Source organism: Cyprinus carpio, chromosome A16, assembly GCF_018340385.1.
Source record: "Cyprinus carpio isolate SPL01 chromosome A16, ASM1834038v1, whole genome shotgun sequence".
Taxonomy (NCBI): domain Eukaryota; kingdom Metazoa; phylum Chordata; class Actinopteri; order Cypriniformes; family Cyprinidae; genus Cyprinus; species Cyprinus carpio.
Window position 1 is genome coordinate 17,050,310 of NC_056587.1, and position 14,730 is coordinate 17,065,039.

At 40.0% G+C, this 14,730-nt stretch overlaps 1 protein-coding gene across 1 annotated transcript; it reads right to left on the bottom strand.

Moving 5' to 3' along the window:
• Positions 1–1,315: 1,315 nt before the first annotated feature.
• On the bottom strand, positions 1,316–13,276 carry LOC109105266 (tyrosine-protein phosphatase non-receptor type 23-like). Its single transcript, XM_042772992.1, is given in 26 exon segments — positions 1,316–2,579; positions 2,664–2,777; positions 2,865–3,003; positions 3,114–3,218; positions 3,311–3,495; positions 3,590–5,465; positions 5,467–6,276; positions 6,445–6,624; positions 6,895–7,046; positions 7,148–7,302; positions 7,387–7,692; positions 7,889–8,034; positions 8,115–8,180; positions 8,314–8,330; positions 8,333–8,433; positions 8,618–8,697; positions 8,805–8,920; positions 9,242–9,289; positions 9,398–9,529; positions 9,766–9,846; positions 9,952–10,083; positions 10,641–10,690; positions 10,838–10,914; positions 11,011–11,138; positions 11,304–11,378; positions 13,017–13,276. Coding segments are annotated over 26 exon segments (5,949 nt in total). The 5' UTR covers positions 13,101–13,276; the 3' UTR covers positions 1,316–1,985.
• Positions 13,277–14,730: the final 1,454 nt, after the last annotated feature.

Sequence of the window (14,730 nt, forward strand, 5' to 3'; positions counted from 1 at the left end):
GTTAATAATGTCGGTGAGAGAACTGGTGTTCAGTTAGTTAATTTTATAAACTACACACTTGAAACCATGTAGTAGCATTGGTCAAAATAATTGTACTACTATTTCAATTTTTTTTTAAATATATGTATGTGCAGTTTCAGTGGGTTTGTGATTGTGGCATTGATATGGCTGAACTTTCTTAAGACCAACTGGTCTTACAGACTGTGCAACGGTTTAAACATGAAAAAGCAATCATTTTCACCATGATGTGATGTATGGCCATTTATCACTCAAGAACAACTGTGTGGCTAGCAGCTTGGAATAATCCTGAATTATTTATGAGTGGTTAAACTTTTTTAACATCGTTTTTTTAGGGTGTCAGTTAATGAGATTAAGCATTAACCACATGAGGACAGAGTGCTGAGAGAAAACAATGATTTATTTATAATCATTTCTGTGACCATACTGAAAAGCATCATTTACTTGATGGCAGGGTTGCTGCCACATACAATGGCAGCAGTTTTATTGTGAGGAGTGAAATACCCCCAAGCTCCATTGTGTTGATTTTACTGCTCGCTCTCCCTTCCCAGAGGAGCACATTCCTAGACATGATCGATGCATGTGGTGTTGAAGTGAAATACTGCTCTCAACTTGCTGTATCTTACTGCTGCTGAAATAGAAATGGGGTGGAGGATATTTAAAGTGATGTGAAATGCCTGAATGTTGCACTGTATCTTAAGATTGGGAGGGGGCAGAGAGAGACTGTGTGTAAATATTGTTTTGTCTTTTTTGGGGGGGGGGGGGCTTGCTCTGCCCTCTTCGCCGTCTTTTCCAAAAACACTACACTGTGTACCAGACAGTAGAGGATATAACTAATGCTCTGTTTTATTTTTAACACAGGAAATAAATAAAAAAACTTTGTACTAATTCGCAAATAAAAAGGCTTTCATACAAAGCGTTTTCTTTTTCTTTGTCCTCATCTGTTTAACTTCTTGTATTAAAGTTATATTCTGGGTTAAATATAACAATCTTTAAACAGCATTTGTAGCTTGCTGTAAAACATGCATTTATTGAAAATAATATGATAATATGAATTGCAACCTGAGAGTAAGGTAAGTAATCACAGGTTTTCAGAACAAATAACAAATCTGAATGTATGATGTGCAGCAGACTGGGTAAATATCACTATAAAATAAATTATTTGAAGTTCAAACATAACCCGTTATGGCATCTACCACCATGGGCTAATGGGCCCATGCTAACCAAAAAACCTCGTCCTCTTTTCATAGCTTTGCTATTTTCATTTGAAAAACAAAAATCAAATGACACCATTATATTGAGATTTGTTAAGATTTATTTACACAGTTCAAAGAATGACAGGTTAGAATCAACTCAAATGCTATGATTTCTGAAGTGATTCAGAATTAAGTGTTTTAAGTATAACGCGTACATCAAGTCATATCAAGTAGTATTTTCATCATCAGCTTCAATTTGTCCATTCATATACTTTGCAGATCACTGTAGCTCAGGTGCGTTGACTAATAATATAGAACCCACAGTGCAAGCAGCATGTGTACAAAGGGCGAGCAGATAGTCGCTTAATCAAACTGTTAATATGTTTTCTGATAATGACAACAGTAGCTTGAATCACACTTTTTCTATCACACTGTTTCCATTCCCAATGTTTATATTTTTGGTGTGGAGGCAGATGCCCACTGCAGAAGAACCAACACTCAGGCACCTTACAGGCAATCACAAACACCATGGCATTAGGAGTGCATGCTAGGAGACAAGACTGGATTTACCCAATGTAACCTGAAACACCAGGATCAGTGCTGGAAAAATGCCAACTGAAAAAGTTTTTCAGAACACAAGCGGACAGACTTACACACAGTGATGAGGTCCAAGAGGCATGAACATGGACAAGATGATACATAGGGTCAGAAACAGTTCATTAGAGGACTGCCTGTGGGGGAGAACATAAAAGAGAGCTCCTTTATGTTGTTTCAGCTTTTGTTGAGTGTCCAGAGAGGATCCAAACTACTGAGCGGATCATCACCCTCTGGTGGTCCCTGCAGGCCTTTGCCTTCTTGCGGGTGAAGGAAGCTTTGCTTGCTAATCCGCTGCTTGCCTCGATGGGCACTGTCCAGATTAAAGGCTTCAGGTGTGAGAGAAGCAAGCAGATCTAAAGATGACGAGGTGGACGGAGAAGGAGCATGATGTGCTGCTTCAGTGGATGGGTGGAGATTTGAGACTGGAGATGCAGGAGTGGACCCAGAGAACCCATTCCCTTGGCCGCTAGGAGGTGAAGGTAACTGTGTCTTGCCTGGAGAAGCGGTGCAAGAGAGGGGGGGACTGATGTAACCAGGCATAGCTTCATAACAAAGCGGGTCCTGAGAAGGCTGAAGTGACGATTCTGTAGGATCTGGTTCCACTGTGCTTGGCGCTTCGGAAACAGAGAGAATCTGGTCTTGGCCAGACTCTTGTTCATGGTCAACACTGGGTGGTCGAATGCTAAGTTTGGCCACAGTGGCCTGTATGGAACTAAAAGGCATGTCTCCTCCCAGAACAATGTCCTGAGATTCCTGTCGCAGGTATGACTAGAAAGACATACAAAATATTAGATAATCACACTGCTGTTCAGTTTATAAAAAAAGACAAGTAAATAAGAATTAAGTGATTACCTTCAATGCAATGTTATTTGAGGTCCTGATGGAAGGGGATGTAATAATGCCATGACGTTGCAGAACCTGCTCTGTATGTTTAAGAATAGCCTCATAGCAAAATTTGAGGTGAAGCTGTGGAGGTTTTTAACAGAAGTACCATTAAATTATATCAACTGAATGCTCTGCAAAATCTTAAACCTCATTAGAGTGTACATTTACCTTCTCTTGCAGCATGTTCTTCCTCTGCTGCCTCATCTTCCTCACCAGCTGGATCAAGTCAGGTATACCATTGCCAGCCTCAATTTCTTGCAGCGCTGCATAAAGCAGACAGAAGGCACCAGTACGGCCAACACCAGAGCTATGAGAAACAGAAAGAAAAAAGTAAATGTTCTACTTCTTCTCTGCTTTTGCTTAACATTGTCTGTATTCAATATAATTTGTAATGTCCTTTGTGATAAAGTATGGTACCTGCAGTGCACTACGACTGGAGTGTGTAGTGGGCGCTGAAGCAGGTAATGTCCGTGGACTTCTTGAATGAATTGGATGAGGTTGCTTTTACTCTCTGGAAGACCCCTTTTTGTAAAAAACAAAACCAAGTTATTGTTTTGAGAGGTAGTAATTTTAATAGACTGACTGTGTAATACTGTTTAAGAATGAGTCCTCACAGTTCAGGCCATGAAGTAAACTGAAGGTGTGCAACGGTGCGTTTCAAACTTTGGTCCCGATACTGCAGTCCTATCATGCGCTCTATATGGGTAGGAGTGCTCTTCTGAGTGGTCAAGGTAAGGGTGATTGGCCCCTGAGCAAATTTTTGGCCTCTCTCTGATGGAAAGTATTGCAACACCTTTTGCTAAGAATAAAATGAAACGCATTGTAAATAATTTAAAATAATGTCAAAAGTATTCTAGAACTTTTCATAAAAACTCATGCCAAAGGATATTTACCTTCTCCAGTTCTAGCTCAGACACTAACATGATGATTACAGAAACTTTCTGCTCGTAAACCATGAGCCAGAAGTCGGCTGAAGTGCCAATGAGGGGAGCCTGTGTTGCAATGAGCCGGGGGCAGTATGGGGATAGGTCCTCAATGAAACTGGCATTGATGTAATCATCTTTACCTGAGTGCAAGACAACACGATTGCAGTCGTAAGGCATCACATCCTGATGGCGGTTCTTCATGGTGTAGCAACGAGCAATAGCGATAGAGAGCTGGCGAGTATCCTTTTCCTGCTGCTCTTGCAGTTCTTTCCATTGGGCATCAAGTTTCGACAGACCGCCCTCCCATGTTGGGCGCTCTAAGGATTGAACTGTTGATCTAAACCGTTCTAGCTGTGCACTGAGTTTCGAGACCCTCTCTGGTGCTTGGTAAGGGTCACCTTGGATAAGTCTCACGCCCTCAGTTTTTTTTCTGTGATGTTCCTCCTGAGGGTCAGCTTTTGTGGGTAGTAAGACATTTGCGGTGTCCTTAGTGCCTCCATGCTGGCTCTCGGGGCTTGAGGAAAGCAAGTCATCAGTACTAGAGTTCTGTAGCTGAAACAAAGTGGACTCAGATGGAGTCATGGGACCAGTGGGTGTTGGAGCCTGAACTGTGGACTGCGGCAACATTGCTCCTCCAACTGGGGTTAGAGCAGGAGATGGTCGCTGGGTGACCATACCAAGGGAGGGAGGACCAGGAGAGGGAGAAGGTGATGGGGCAGGAGAAGGTAGCACATGAGGCTGTGGTGCCCCTGGTGCTCCTGAGGATGGAGGTATCATGCTTTGAGGCCCTGGGGGAGCAGCAGCTACAGGATGCTGCATTGGTCCAGAAGGAATGTTCCCACTTTGTGGAACAGCATAAGATACTGGGCCTCCTGGGGGTATCTGTTGTGTGGCTAAAGGCTGTGAAGTGGGTGGCTGGGACTGTGGCTGCAGAGCTGATACAGACTGCTTTGAAACCATAGGAACACCTCCTGGAAAACTCAAAGGTGCAGAGCTAGGAGGAATGGTTGGCTGAGGTTTGTAGATATTGTGAGAGAGTGCTGGAGGACAGGACTGGGGAAGGATTTGAGGATGAGGGTGGTTTTGATGTTGTGAAGGATTGCTAGGGTGACTTTGTATCTGTGATGAAAGAGGGCCATGGGGAACCTGAGGTTGAACAGGAACAGTAGCCCTCAGAGGGACTGCTGTGTACGCTGGCTGTTGGTTGGGTTGATAAGAAGAAAGTATCTGTGACTGGGGGATGTGAGATAGCGGTTGGGAGACTGAGGGCATTTGTGGATGAGAGGAAGGAGACATGTGAGTGGATGGTGCAAGCATTTGTGGCTGTTGGGGAGGAGGCATCTGATTTGAGGCAGAAGGTATCTGCATATGGGGTGCAGGACCTAAATGATGAGAGGGTGGGGGTATCTGGGGATGAGGAGGACCTGGTAATTGACTGAAGGGAGGTGTTTGGGGCTGTGAAGCAGGGGGAATCTTTTGATTGACATGTGCTAAGTGTGACATTGACACAGAGGGCACTGGTTGGGAGGATGGAGGCATTTGCTGATTAACATGAGCTAAGCGGGCCATTGACACAGGAGGCACTGGTTGTGAGGATGGTGGCATCTGTGGAGGCGTGCCTGGATGGGGCGTCTGGCCCGGGGTAACAGTGTTAACTTGTGGAGGTTGGGAATTCGGAACGAATGGGACAGGGGGGTAACCCTGATGAGGCTGCACATGGGTAGCTGGAGCTCCAAACTGTCCTTGGATTTGAGGTTGATGAAAGTTTGGTGGTGCTGGTTGTCTTACTTGAGCTACGTACTGTGGGAATTGAGGCTGAGGGCCAGGCAAAGGTCTTGGCATTTTCTTTAGTAGTTACAACAGGTTAAAAAAAGCTCAGCTTTACTTTAACCTGAACACCCTGTCGAACAAATACCTGCTGAGGTTGAGGCTGGTGATGATGGGCTGGCATTGCCTGTGGAGGTTGGCTTATGGGAACAACAGGTTGTTGCATGTAATGGACATGGGGTGTCATCTGAGGTGGAGCTGCATACACTGATGACACTGGTGGCATCGGTTGGTGTTGGCCAGGAGAAGGCATAACTGCCTGCACAGATGCAGGACTGTAGCTTGGAATAGGTGTCTGTACACTATCCACTGTAGTGGTGGAAGGTCGGACTGGAGTGATTGGTGGGCCGGGTTGGTTCTGTGAAGATGGAGGGCAGTACCCAGACACAGATGGTGGTGGAAGGACCTGAGGATTGGGCAGTTGTGGGAACTGTCGTTGTGCCATAGGAGGCTGGGGAAGACTGTGGCTGAAACTCTGAGACAGGGGAGGTGTTGGAAAACAGGAGATCTGAGCAAGAACTTCAGGAGGTGGTAAATTTGGAGGAAATCTGGGTTGAGTATAGAGTAAAGCTGAGTTAGCTCCAGGCCAGCGCAGAATTGAGCTAGCAACGGCTCCAGAAAGTGCAGCATGATAACCAGATGGTGGAATGGTAAGTTCAGGAGGCAGGCTGCGTAGCTCTTCTGGGAGATCTCCACCAAGGGCTAGGATAGCAGCACTCAGCTCTGCCAGTTCAGGGTCATTTAAATTGGCAGGATCCACACTTTGGGCTTTCTTCGGGGGTGGTTTTGGGGCAGTAGGTCTTTGGGGCGCCCTTTTTTTTAGCTCTCTGTCAAACGTTAAGCAGAATCAAATTAGAACTAAAACTGGGGAAAGTTTCAACACATGAAACTTTCTATTAAAAACAAGAAAGAAGGACACTATGTCAGACCAAGAGTACTGTGTGCAAAGAATTATACAACTGAGTAAACACATTGATGATCAAACTCATAATTACTTTTCCATTATGGCTTGTCGCTCTTCTTTTCGAGCCTTGCAGACGGTCTTGGCTTTCTCCAACAGGCGAGAGGCCTTTGTTTCCAGATCTTCATAAAACTCTTTGCCCTCCTGAGATTTCTTCATTAGATCTTCATAGGCCTCATAGGAGGCCACAAGCATCTGTACAGTGCTGTTCCATCTAAAAAGGAAATAGACACCATTTATATCTTTTGGAATTATACTGATGAACTCTGTACATAAATCTTCTGTTCCAGATGCTTACCACACTATTGTAATTTATAATTTTGTTTTTCCTTAGTCTTACTTATTTAAATGTTTTTTTTCTGTTCTCAATGTCATATATGTTTGCACACACTTGGCGAATAAAGCAAATTCTGATTCTGATGATGCCACACTTGCTAAAATTTACGCACATTTGTCACATAAATGTAATTCCTTTGAGTCATACTTATGTTCAGTTTCTGCCAGGCCCTTGCGAACAGTGGCATACTGTACATTAGCTTCTGTCAGTGCCTTCAGGATATTCTCTTGAGCTGTCAGGTTCTGATCAATGTATACTTTCACCTGCTCATACTTCTTAAGCTGCTCCTCAAAGAGTTTCTATGAGGGAAAAGTAAGCAAAGATAAAACTATAATACAGTGACTGATTTCAAATACAATCCCTTTAAAAAATAAGTGGCACAGTCATACAAAGCCCATACCTTCATGTCAGCACGCTCAGTTGTAACCAGAGAAGTAGTTATGTCATCCTGCTGAATGAGGTCTCTAAGCTGCTTTTCCAGGGAGCTTCGTTGGTCCCGCATTTCTTGCACTTTACCCAAAATTCTCTTCATAGTCTGGAGACCTGCCATCTCATCTGAAAATGTCAAAAAATTATAATTCTCATAAACATACATAACTTGATCTTTCATGTGAATTATTTAAGTCATAAAACACCCACCCTCACTAAGTTGAGGTTTTGGCAATGCCTCTCTAAGGGTGTCTAGTGGTCCACCGAGGAGTCTCAGATTGCTTATGTGCAGATTCATGGCCCGATGAAGTTCTGTGTTGGTGAAGCTGGCTTTTTCGTGTGCTTCAAAATACTTTTCCAGGTCTCTCCGCAGCTCGGCCAGGGCTGAGGGCCGTTCTGGTACAGCCTGCTTCCCAGCAGCCTCTTCTAAACTTCGCTCCTCTGCCTCATCCTCATCTAATACATCTCGAATCTCCCGCAGAGAGGCTTCTACATCGGTGAACACACCTGAGAGGACTGAGTAGGGAGGAAAAGGAGTTCAATTCAAGAGTTTAGACTTTTCTAATGTTTTACTATACTTTTTTTAAAGAGCATTAAATAGCTTGAATTGAGATGCATAACTTTATTTAAGAAGTAAAGCTTAAGTAATTAGCTTTAATTACTGGTAACATAAAAATACCATGAAAAAGGACTTCTAAGTGATGCCACTAACCCTGCATTGACTGGATAAGGTTTTTTACAGTATCAGGTCTCACACTCAACGCAGCACATTTTTCCATCAGCACAGAAGGAAGGGTATTATACATCTCCATATTGTCTACTGACTCTGGGTCCAGACCGAGAGAGTCCATGAACTGTCTGTAGGAATATGACAATTAAGACATTTAGATGCATACTATGTGTTTTGTATGAAATTACTTTAAGCTGTTTATACTCACTCTAATGTTTCATTCTTGCTGTCTATTTTTGCCACGACATCCCTTAGCAGCTTGGCCTTCTCTTCACTGTAAATTTGACAGAAAAAGAAAGTGTTTTTAAAACATATTAGATAGCACAGGGGAACTGACAATTATCAGAACGAGGAACTGATGTGTATATATGTATATGTGTGTGTATATATATATATAATATTTAAACCTGTAAAGAGAGGAGGCCCCTCGTGGGGGCAGCCATTGGGCACCAGCTTTGCAAAAATGTCTGGGCCAGTAACACTGGGATCTGTTGGGTTTACAGGCAAGGCTTTCACCAGTGGGGCCCCTGTGGTATAAACAGCATTAACTCCTAGGGCAGCTTTAAATCTTTCCACTCTTACTAATTTTTTTTTACCTCCAGCAAATATTAAGCTAATTGTAACATGCACTTCTTCTACTCATACCATATAATAAATCAATGACATCCCAATGCAGTTACAGAGCACTACAACATTTGTTGGCTAAAATACCTTTCACTGAGGTCAGTGTCTCCAGAGGTGGCACTGATTCATGGTAAATGAAGTCATTGTCTTTTTGGGCAGAATTAAATCTAAAATGAAAAGTGACATGAGAAGTGACAAATGAGCTTCCTGCGACTTTTTAAACAAAATGAATTATGCCTTTTGGTAAGTTAAGCATAACATCATATCTGCTCACTTTCCAGCAATGACATCCATGGTAAATCTAAGGGCTTCCTGTACACTGTCTGGTTGACCCTTAGCCAGCTTAATTGCCTCTCACATTTTCTATATTGAGCTTTGAAGGTAAGCAACCTGTTGAAAAATAAATAAAGTATTAGATCAGATTAAAAAGGTTTACAAAACAGCTGTTTCTTTCTGGGTTCATTTCAAACTTATTTCAAAATCATCCTCTTCCTCTGAAGAAATCATGAACTTATATTAAAAAACATCCTCTTCCTCTTTCTAGCTAGAGATTGAAGTAAACTACAAGAGATTAGATAAACTGTTCTTCCTTAAAAAAACAAAAACAAAAAAAAACAAGAGGCTAAGATGAGGTTGAAACTAGTTCTCCATGCCAAAGAGCACAGATGGCCACTAACTGAAATTGAAGACAGAAAAACAGGCATGTTGTACCCTCTCTCCATACTTCTGCTGCTCTTCAGCCTGTTTCCCCATGTGCAACTGTTGAAAGAACAAGGATTTGTATGACTTGTTTAGAAACAGTAAAAATTCACATTTGACCAGCCTGCTCTGTAGTTAGTCCAACCTCAGTTTGAATAGAAGACTCACATGAGCAACTGCAGCAAAGTAGTAAATCTTCATTTGCACTAATTTCTTCCAGTCTTTCTGAATCTTCCCTAACATTGAAGCAGTTTCTGAGTTCTCCAGAGCTCTGCATGCCTCTTTGTAATAGTCCACCACCTGAAGACAAAAATATGTTTTATATCCAAACATACCTTACAGTCATTGTATACATAAAAAATAAAGTAAAAATAAAGCACAAATTTATAAAAAAAAAAAAAAAAAAAAAAAAAAAAACGACGACAAAAAAAAAATCTTTAGATGAAATGTGAAAACCCTTGACTATTCTTTGTCATGGATGTACCTTCATTTCAAGCCAAGGTACTTGTAAATGGTAGAAAAAAATAAGGAAGTACCTGGGCACTTATCCGAGCGACGAGAAAGCTCTTCCTGTTGTCCAACATAGATTTTTCCAACAGGCACTCTTGGGCCTGACCCTGAAAAAAGCAGTTGGTATTTTAGCGCTAATCTACAGCATAGCAAAAAGATGAAAATAAGCATCCTTATGACAGCAGATGAGTGAAACTATTGAAAGATCATACCAGCATGAGGTTGATGTTGAGATTGAGGATTTGGTGACTCATGTCCACACTGAAGTTGTGGCTGAAGTGATCTCTCAGGTAGGTGAACGCTCCAGCCGAGCACTGGAAGTGTGTGCAAGATACTTTCATTCCCTAACAGTGAGGGGAAAAGTGACAGGAATAATCCTTTAGTTGCAAATTGCTGTAATTAATTATGTGTTCCAGACCAGTAAAAATACCATTCAGATACTGCTTGAAATCAGAAATGATTTTTCCCACATAGTCATAGCCTCACATGGCACACCCACGGACGGCTCACAGTCTGTTCGCTGACTGACCAACGCATATTGCTCTCAGAACTCTAAAGCATTTTCTAAATCTGGTGTCATGTAAAATGGTGGCGAGGTAGCAATGTACCACAACAAAATTCTGCTCTGTTATTATATTTGTTACAATTTTATTATTGATAATGTCTTAAAGTTGGCATGAAATGGAAATTCACACTATTTTCCTATTGCTTCTCATTGATTTATCCATGCATGTGTTTTATTTGTTATTTGTGAATAAGTGCTGAAAAATTATAGAAAGAATTATCAGCCTGATGATATGAGTAGCTGAAACAGCAATTCTGACATGATGTGCACAATGCATTAAATCACATGATATTTCAATTGGTGCATGTAGGCTGTGTCTTCTCTAATTCAGCTCACCTCTTCGGACACCCTGTTGTCCATGGCTCCCAACATTGAATGGAGTGCTCCTACAACATGGAAAACATGACTTGAATCAGGAAACAAGCCTGATTCTGAACAATACCCTCCTCTCAACAACACTGTAGTTATTTTAATCACAGACAATGCAGTCATTGACTAGAGGAATAATACGTATCAGTCTAGTACTAACTCACCCAAATTATAAAGGATGCAGGCCTGCTCATAGCAGATGTCTTCATGGGTCACTGTCTTCCCAGAAAATATCTCTGTCCTATATATTAAACAAGAAAAGTGTAAGGGGAAGACTAAAAGTCAACAAAAGGCGGTATATGAGAGGGAAATATGATGGCTGGGTTGTTGCCCTCACCAGGAGATCGGGACAGCAGCTTCCTGCCCCAATCCCAAAGGCACACGACTCTGAAGATAGTGCAGTTGCCCGAAGTACTTCCTTAAGGTGCTGCAGCCTTCAAAGTCTCGTGTGACATTCACAGCACTCTAGAAAGACAAGACAATGCAGAGAATGTAGAAAATGCAAGAACATAGATGTCTACCTGTTGCTTAACTGGTAGAGCATGGTGATAGGAATGTTAAGTGTGATTTTCAGGGAAGACACGTGACATGATGACTAAAAATATGCCTTGAATGCACAGTAATATTTACCTGTCTCAATTGCTCCAGTTTCTTCAACTGCTCATTATAATTGTCAGGATCTTCACCGTAGTTCTTCAGTATGAACTGAGAAAATGGAAAATTGATATGAATGATCACAAGAAACAAAGCAAAGACATGTTCCGGTCTTTCTGAGCATTAACGAGACTATCAATAATACAATACAAATAAAATAAAAAATATAATAATTGGTATAGACAGAGTTTACAATTACTTATTTGATTAGTGACATATAAATCTGAATTATTTCTTATTTATTTTATGCCATAACTTTTCTTGGTTTTACTTTTTTTTAAATCTTAAAACCTCCTTTTATTTCCAAGATTAAATGAAAAATCTTCAAAAAATCTCGATAAGCACTTAAGCATTAGTAATCGTAAGAAAGAAAGCAAAGACGTTTTCTCATGTTTTTGGACACTAACGAGACCATTCAATACAACACAGATACAGCTTAAATCATTTGAGAGTAAAGAGACAATGAAAAACATGATCAGGCTTCATCATGGAATCTACAAGAAAAATCTAGAGCGGCAGACAGTTCCTCTTGAACCCCTGGCTCACTAAATTATCTTAGCATTGTTATTTTATTTGCATGCAACACTGTCAATAATTACCATGCAAAAACATAAACAACCACTTTTAACAACCTGAACCTGCTATCCTCCCTTTGGCCTAGTTTGTCAAGAACAGATCCGATAAACTAACATGACACAAGCTGATAAAAATTCCTGACTGCTGGAAGGAAGTGAAGGATAAGGAAGCATGATTTTTTTTAAGTTTAATCCAATAATATAAGCATTTAACTCACTACCACACAAAGTTATTTTAATGTATCCTCGGGCAGGGACACTATAGTAATTCCAGAGGAACTAATGATGATTATAAACAGAAAGCAGAGATTCATGACTTCAGTGGCATGTCATTGCAACCCATAACATAACATGACTGTATTTACGCTAGTGACGAGTGATCAAAAAACAAATAGCTTCGCATATATGACTAGATAAATGAGGCTCAATTCACAACTCCAGAGAATTCAACACAAAAAGGTAAAATGTAAACATGTTTATCTTTTAAAAATATATATATTTTCTAAAAAAATAAAATAAAAAAAAAAATCCGTTATTCACCCTCTTAGTCAGTGGAACTTAAAATGAGTCATTTGAAACGAAATGTCTGGATTTTTATTTTATTTTTTTCAATACAGTTGAGTTAATGGTGACCACAGTAAGATTTTTACTGAGTAATAGTTTTGATGTCTCTATATACAGTTCTCTTGTAAAGCTATAATACGGCCAAAGAGAATTTGCAATATAGCACAAGAGTAAATCATTCCTCTGGTGATTTTTTGTCATTTAAGAGTTTGACATCACCAGTCCCCATCCCCATCCATTGCAGGAAAATACAATATTAAGATTAATTAAACCATCCCCTTTTGTATTCCGCAATAGAAATAAAGACAAACGATTTGACGAATGACACCTGGGTAAGTAAATAATGACATTTTTGGTTAATGACAGATATATTTTTGGTTAAACTGTTCCTTTAAGAAAACACAGAATACCTGAAAAACAAGGCCCTGGACTCAAATTTGAGTTTTGGGGTAGATCACTTAGACAAATCATGCTGTTTTGTTTATTTTCAGACTGAATAGGAGCAAAGACTTGTAGTGAGTGGCCTGATCAGGCCTGTCTGGTCCCTCACCTGTTTGACAGTCGGGCTGAACTCAAACTCCCCTGCCTCCTTCAGATCCAGCCAGATCATCGGCATTCGCGGCACGGCTTCCATCGCAGCCGCCGATCTCGTTGAGCCGACTAAACTAGAATAGAGTTATAGCGATCACGCACCTGGAAAGATACCTGCGGAAATATTATTTTCAATTTTAAAGCTCTAAACGACTGTGCTGTCCCCATTTACACCCATAAAGGAAGCGATTGCAGCTTCCGGAAGTGACGTCATGAGATCTGAACTCTGATTCTGGGAAATGTGGTTCTGGAATAAATAAAAAAAAAAAAATAATAATAATACTAAAATATAAAATTAAATAAATTAGGAAATGTGGTTATGCAAAAAAGCACAAAATCTTAGTCCTTATTTAAAGATATGATTTCGAATTAATATTGTACTTTTCTATGTGTACGTAAATCCATTTGTTTATTTTTACTGTAAATGTCTTATTAGAGATACGATCATGTTTTTTCCTGATCATATATGTATTATGTTCTGCAATAAAAAAAAGGAATTGTGGTTCTGTACTGTGCTCTGCTGCATATTTATTTCTATTATTCCATAAAAAAATGTACTGATGCTTTAGCCTATTGCATTTATATCTACAGATGTGTAAAACCTGCAAAAATAAAAAAAACTAACAAAATAAAAAAGATAGACAAGACAATTACAAAATATCTAGCCAAAAAAAAAACTACATGCTCATTTACTTGAGTGAAAATAAATAAAACATTAAAATCTTTCTGATAGATTTGGAATGTGCTTTACATCTAAAATAATGTTTAGAAAATTTAGAATTTTTATTCTTACTTCCTTTTTTTTGGTCCTTATGTGAGACCATCAGTACTGAAGGTAATGGGGGAAGTCGTGGTAGTGGTTAGAGAGTTTGACTCCTAAGGTTGTGGGTTCGAGTCTCAGGCCGGCAATACCACGACTGAGGTGTCCTTGAGCAAGGCACGAACCCCCAACTGCTCCCCGGGCGACGCAGCATAAATGGCTGCCCACTGCTCCGGGTGTGTGTTCACGGTGTGGTGTGTGTTCACTGCTGTGTGTGTGCACTTTGGATGGGTTAAAAACATACCAATAATTCACACAAACACACACAAACACACACACACACATTTTCTTATAAAGCAAAGGAAATGGACATCAGCATTTTTCTGAGCAGTAACTTTTATTCATTTTCTCTTCTTGCGTTTTGTCTGACAATCTACAGTGACAAAATCATAACTGTAAGCTAAATAACTGAAATGCTGCGAATTATTGTCCTTCTCCTGTCTGGTAAGAAAATATTTTCTATTGTCTTGTATTGTAAAATGTATTGTACATTTACAATGGAGACCAAATTCTGAGGCCACTAAAATGTTTATATTTTGTCTTCTTTTTATTTTCTTATGAAAAAAAATTATAGTAAAATTTTAAGATTTTTTTTAATATCTGGTGTTCAGATTTGCTTGATTAGTAAATAGTGCAGAATCTTAAATATCTCTTGCAATCTCTATGACATAACTTTAATTTACTTATTTAATCATAAAACCTTCTGTTTATTATCAGGATTAAATTAAAAATCCTATAGATTTTCAGTGTGGTCTCAGACCTTTCCCACTGTATCTCTGTTAATGCTTATTGTTTCATTATGTACATAATTCATTTAAAAATGTCACAGTAGATATTTTCTATAATTAATAAA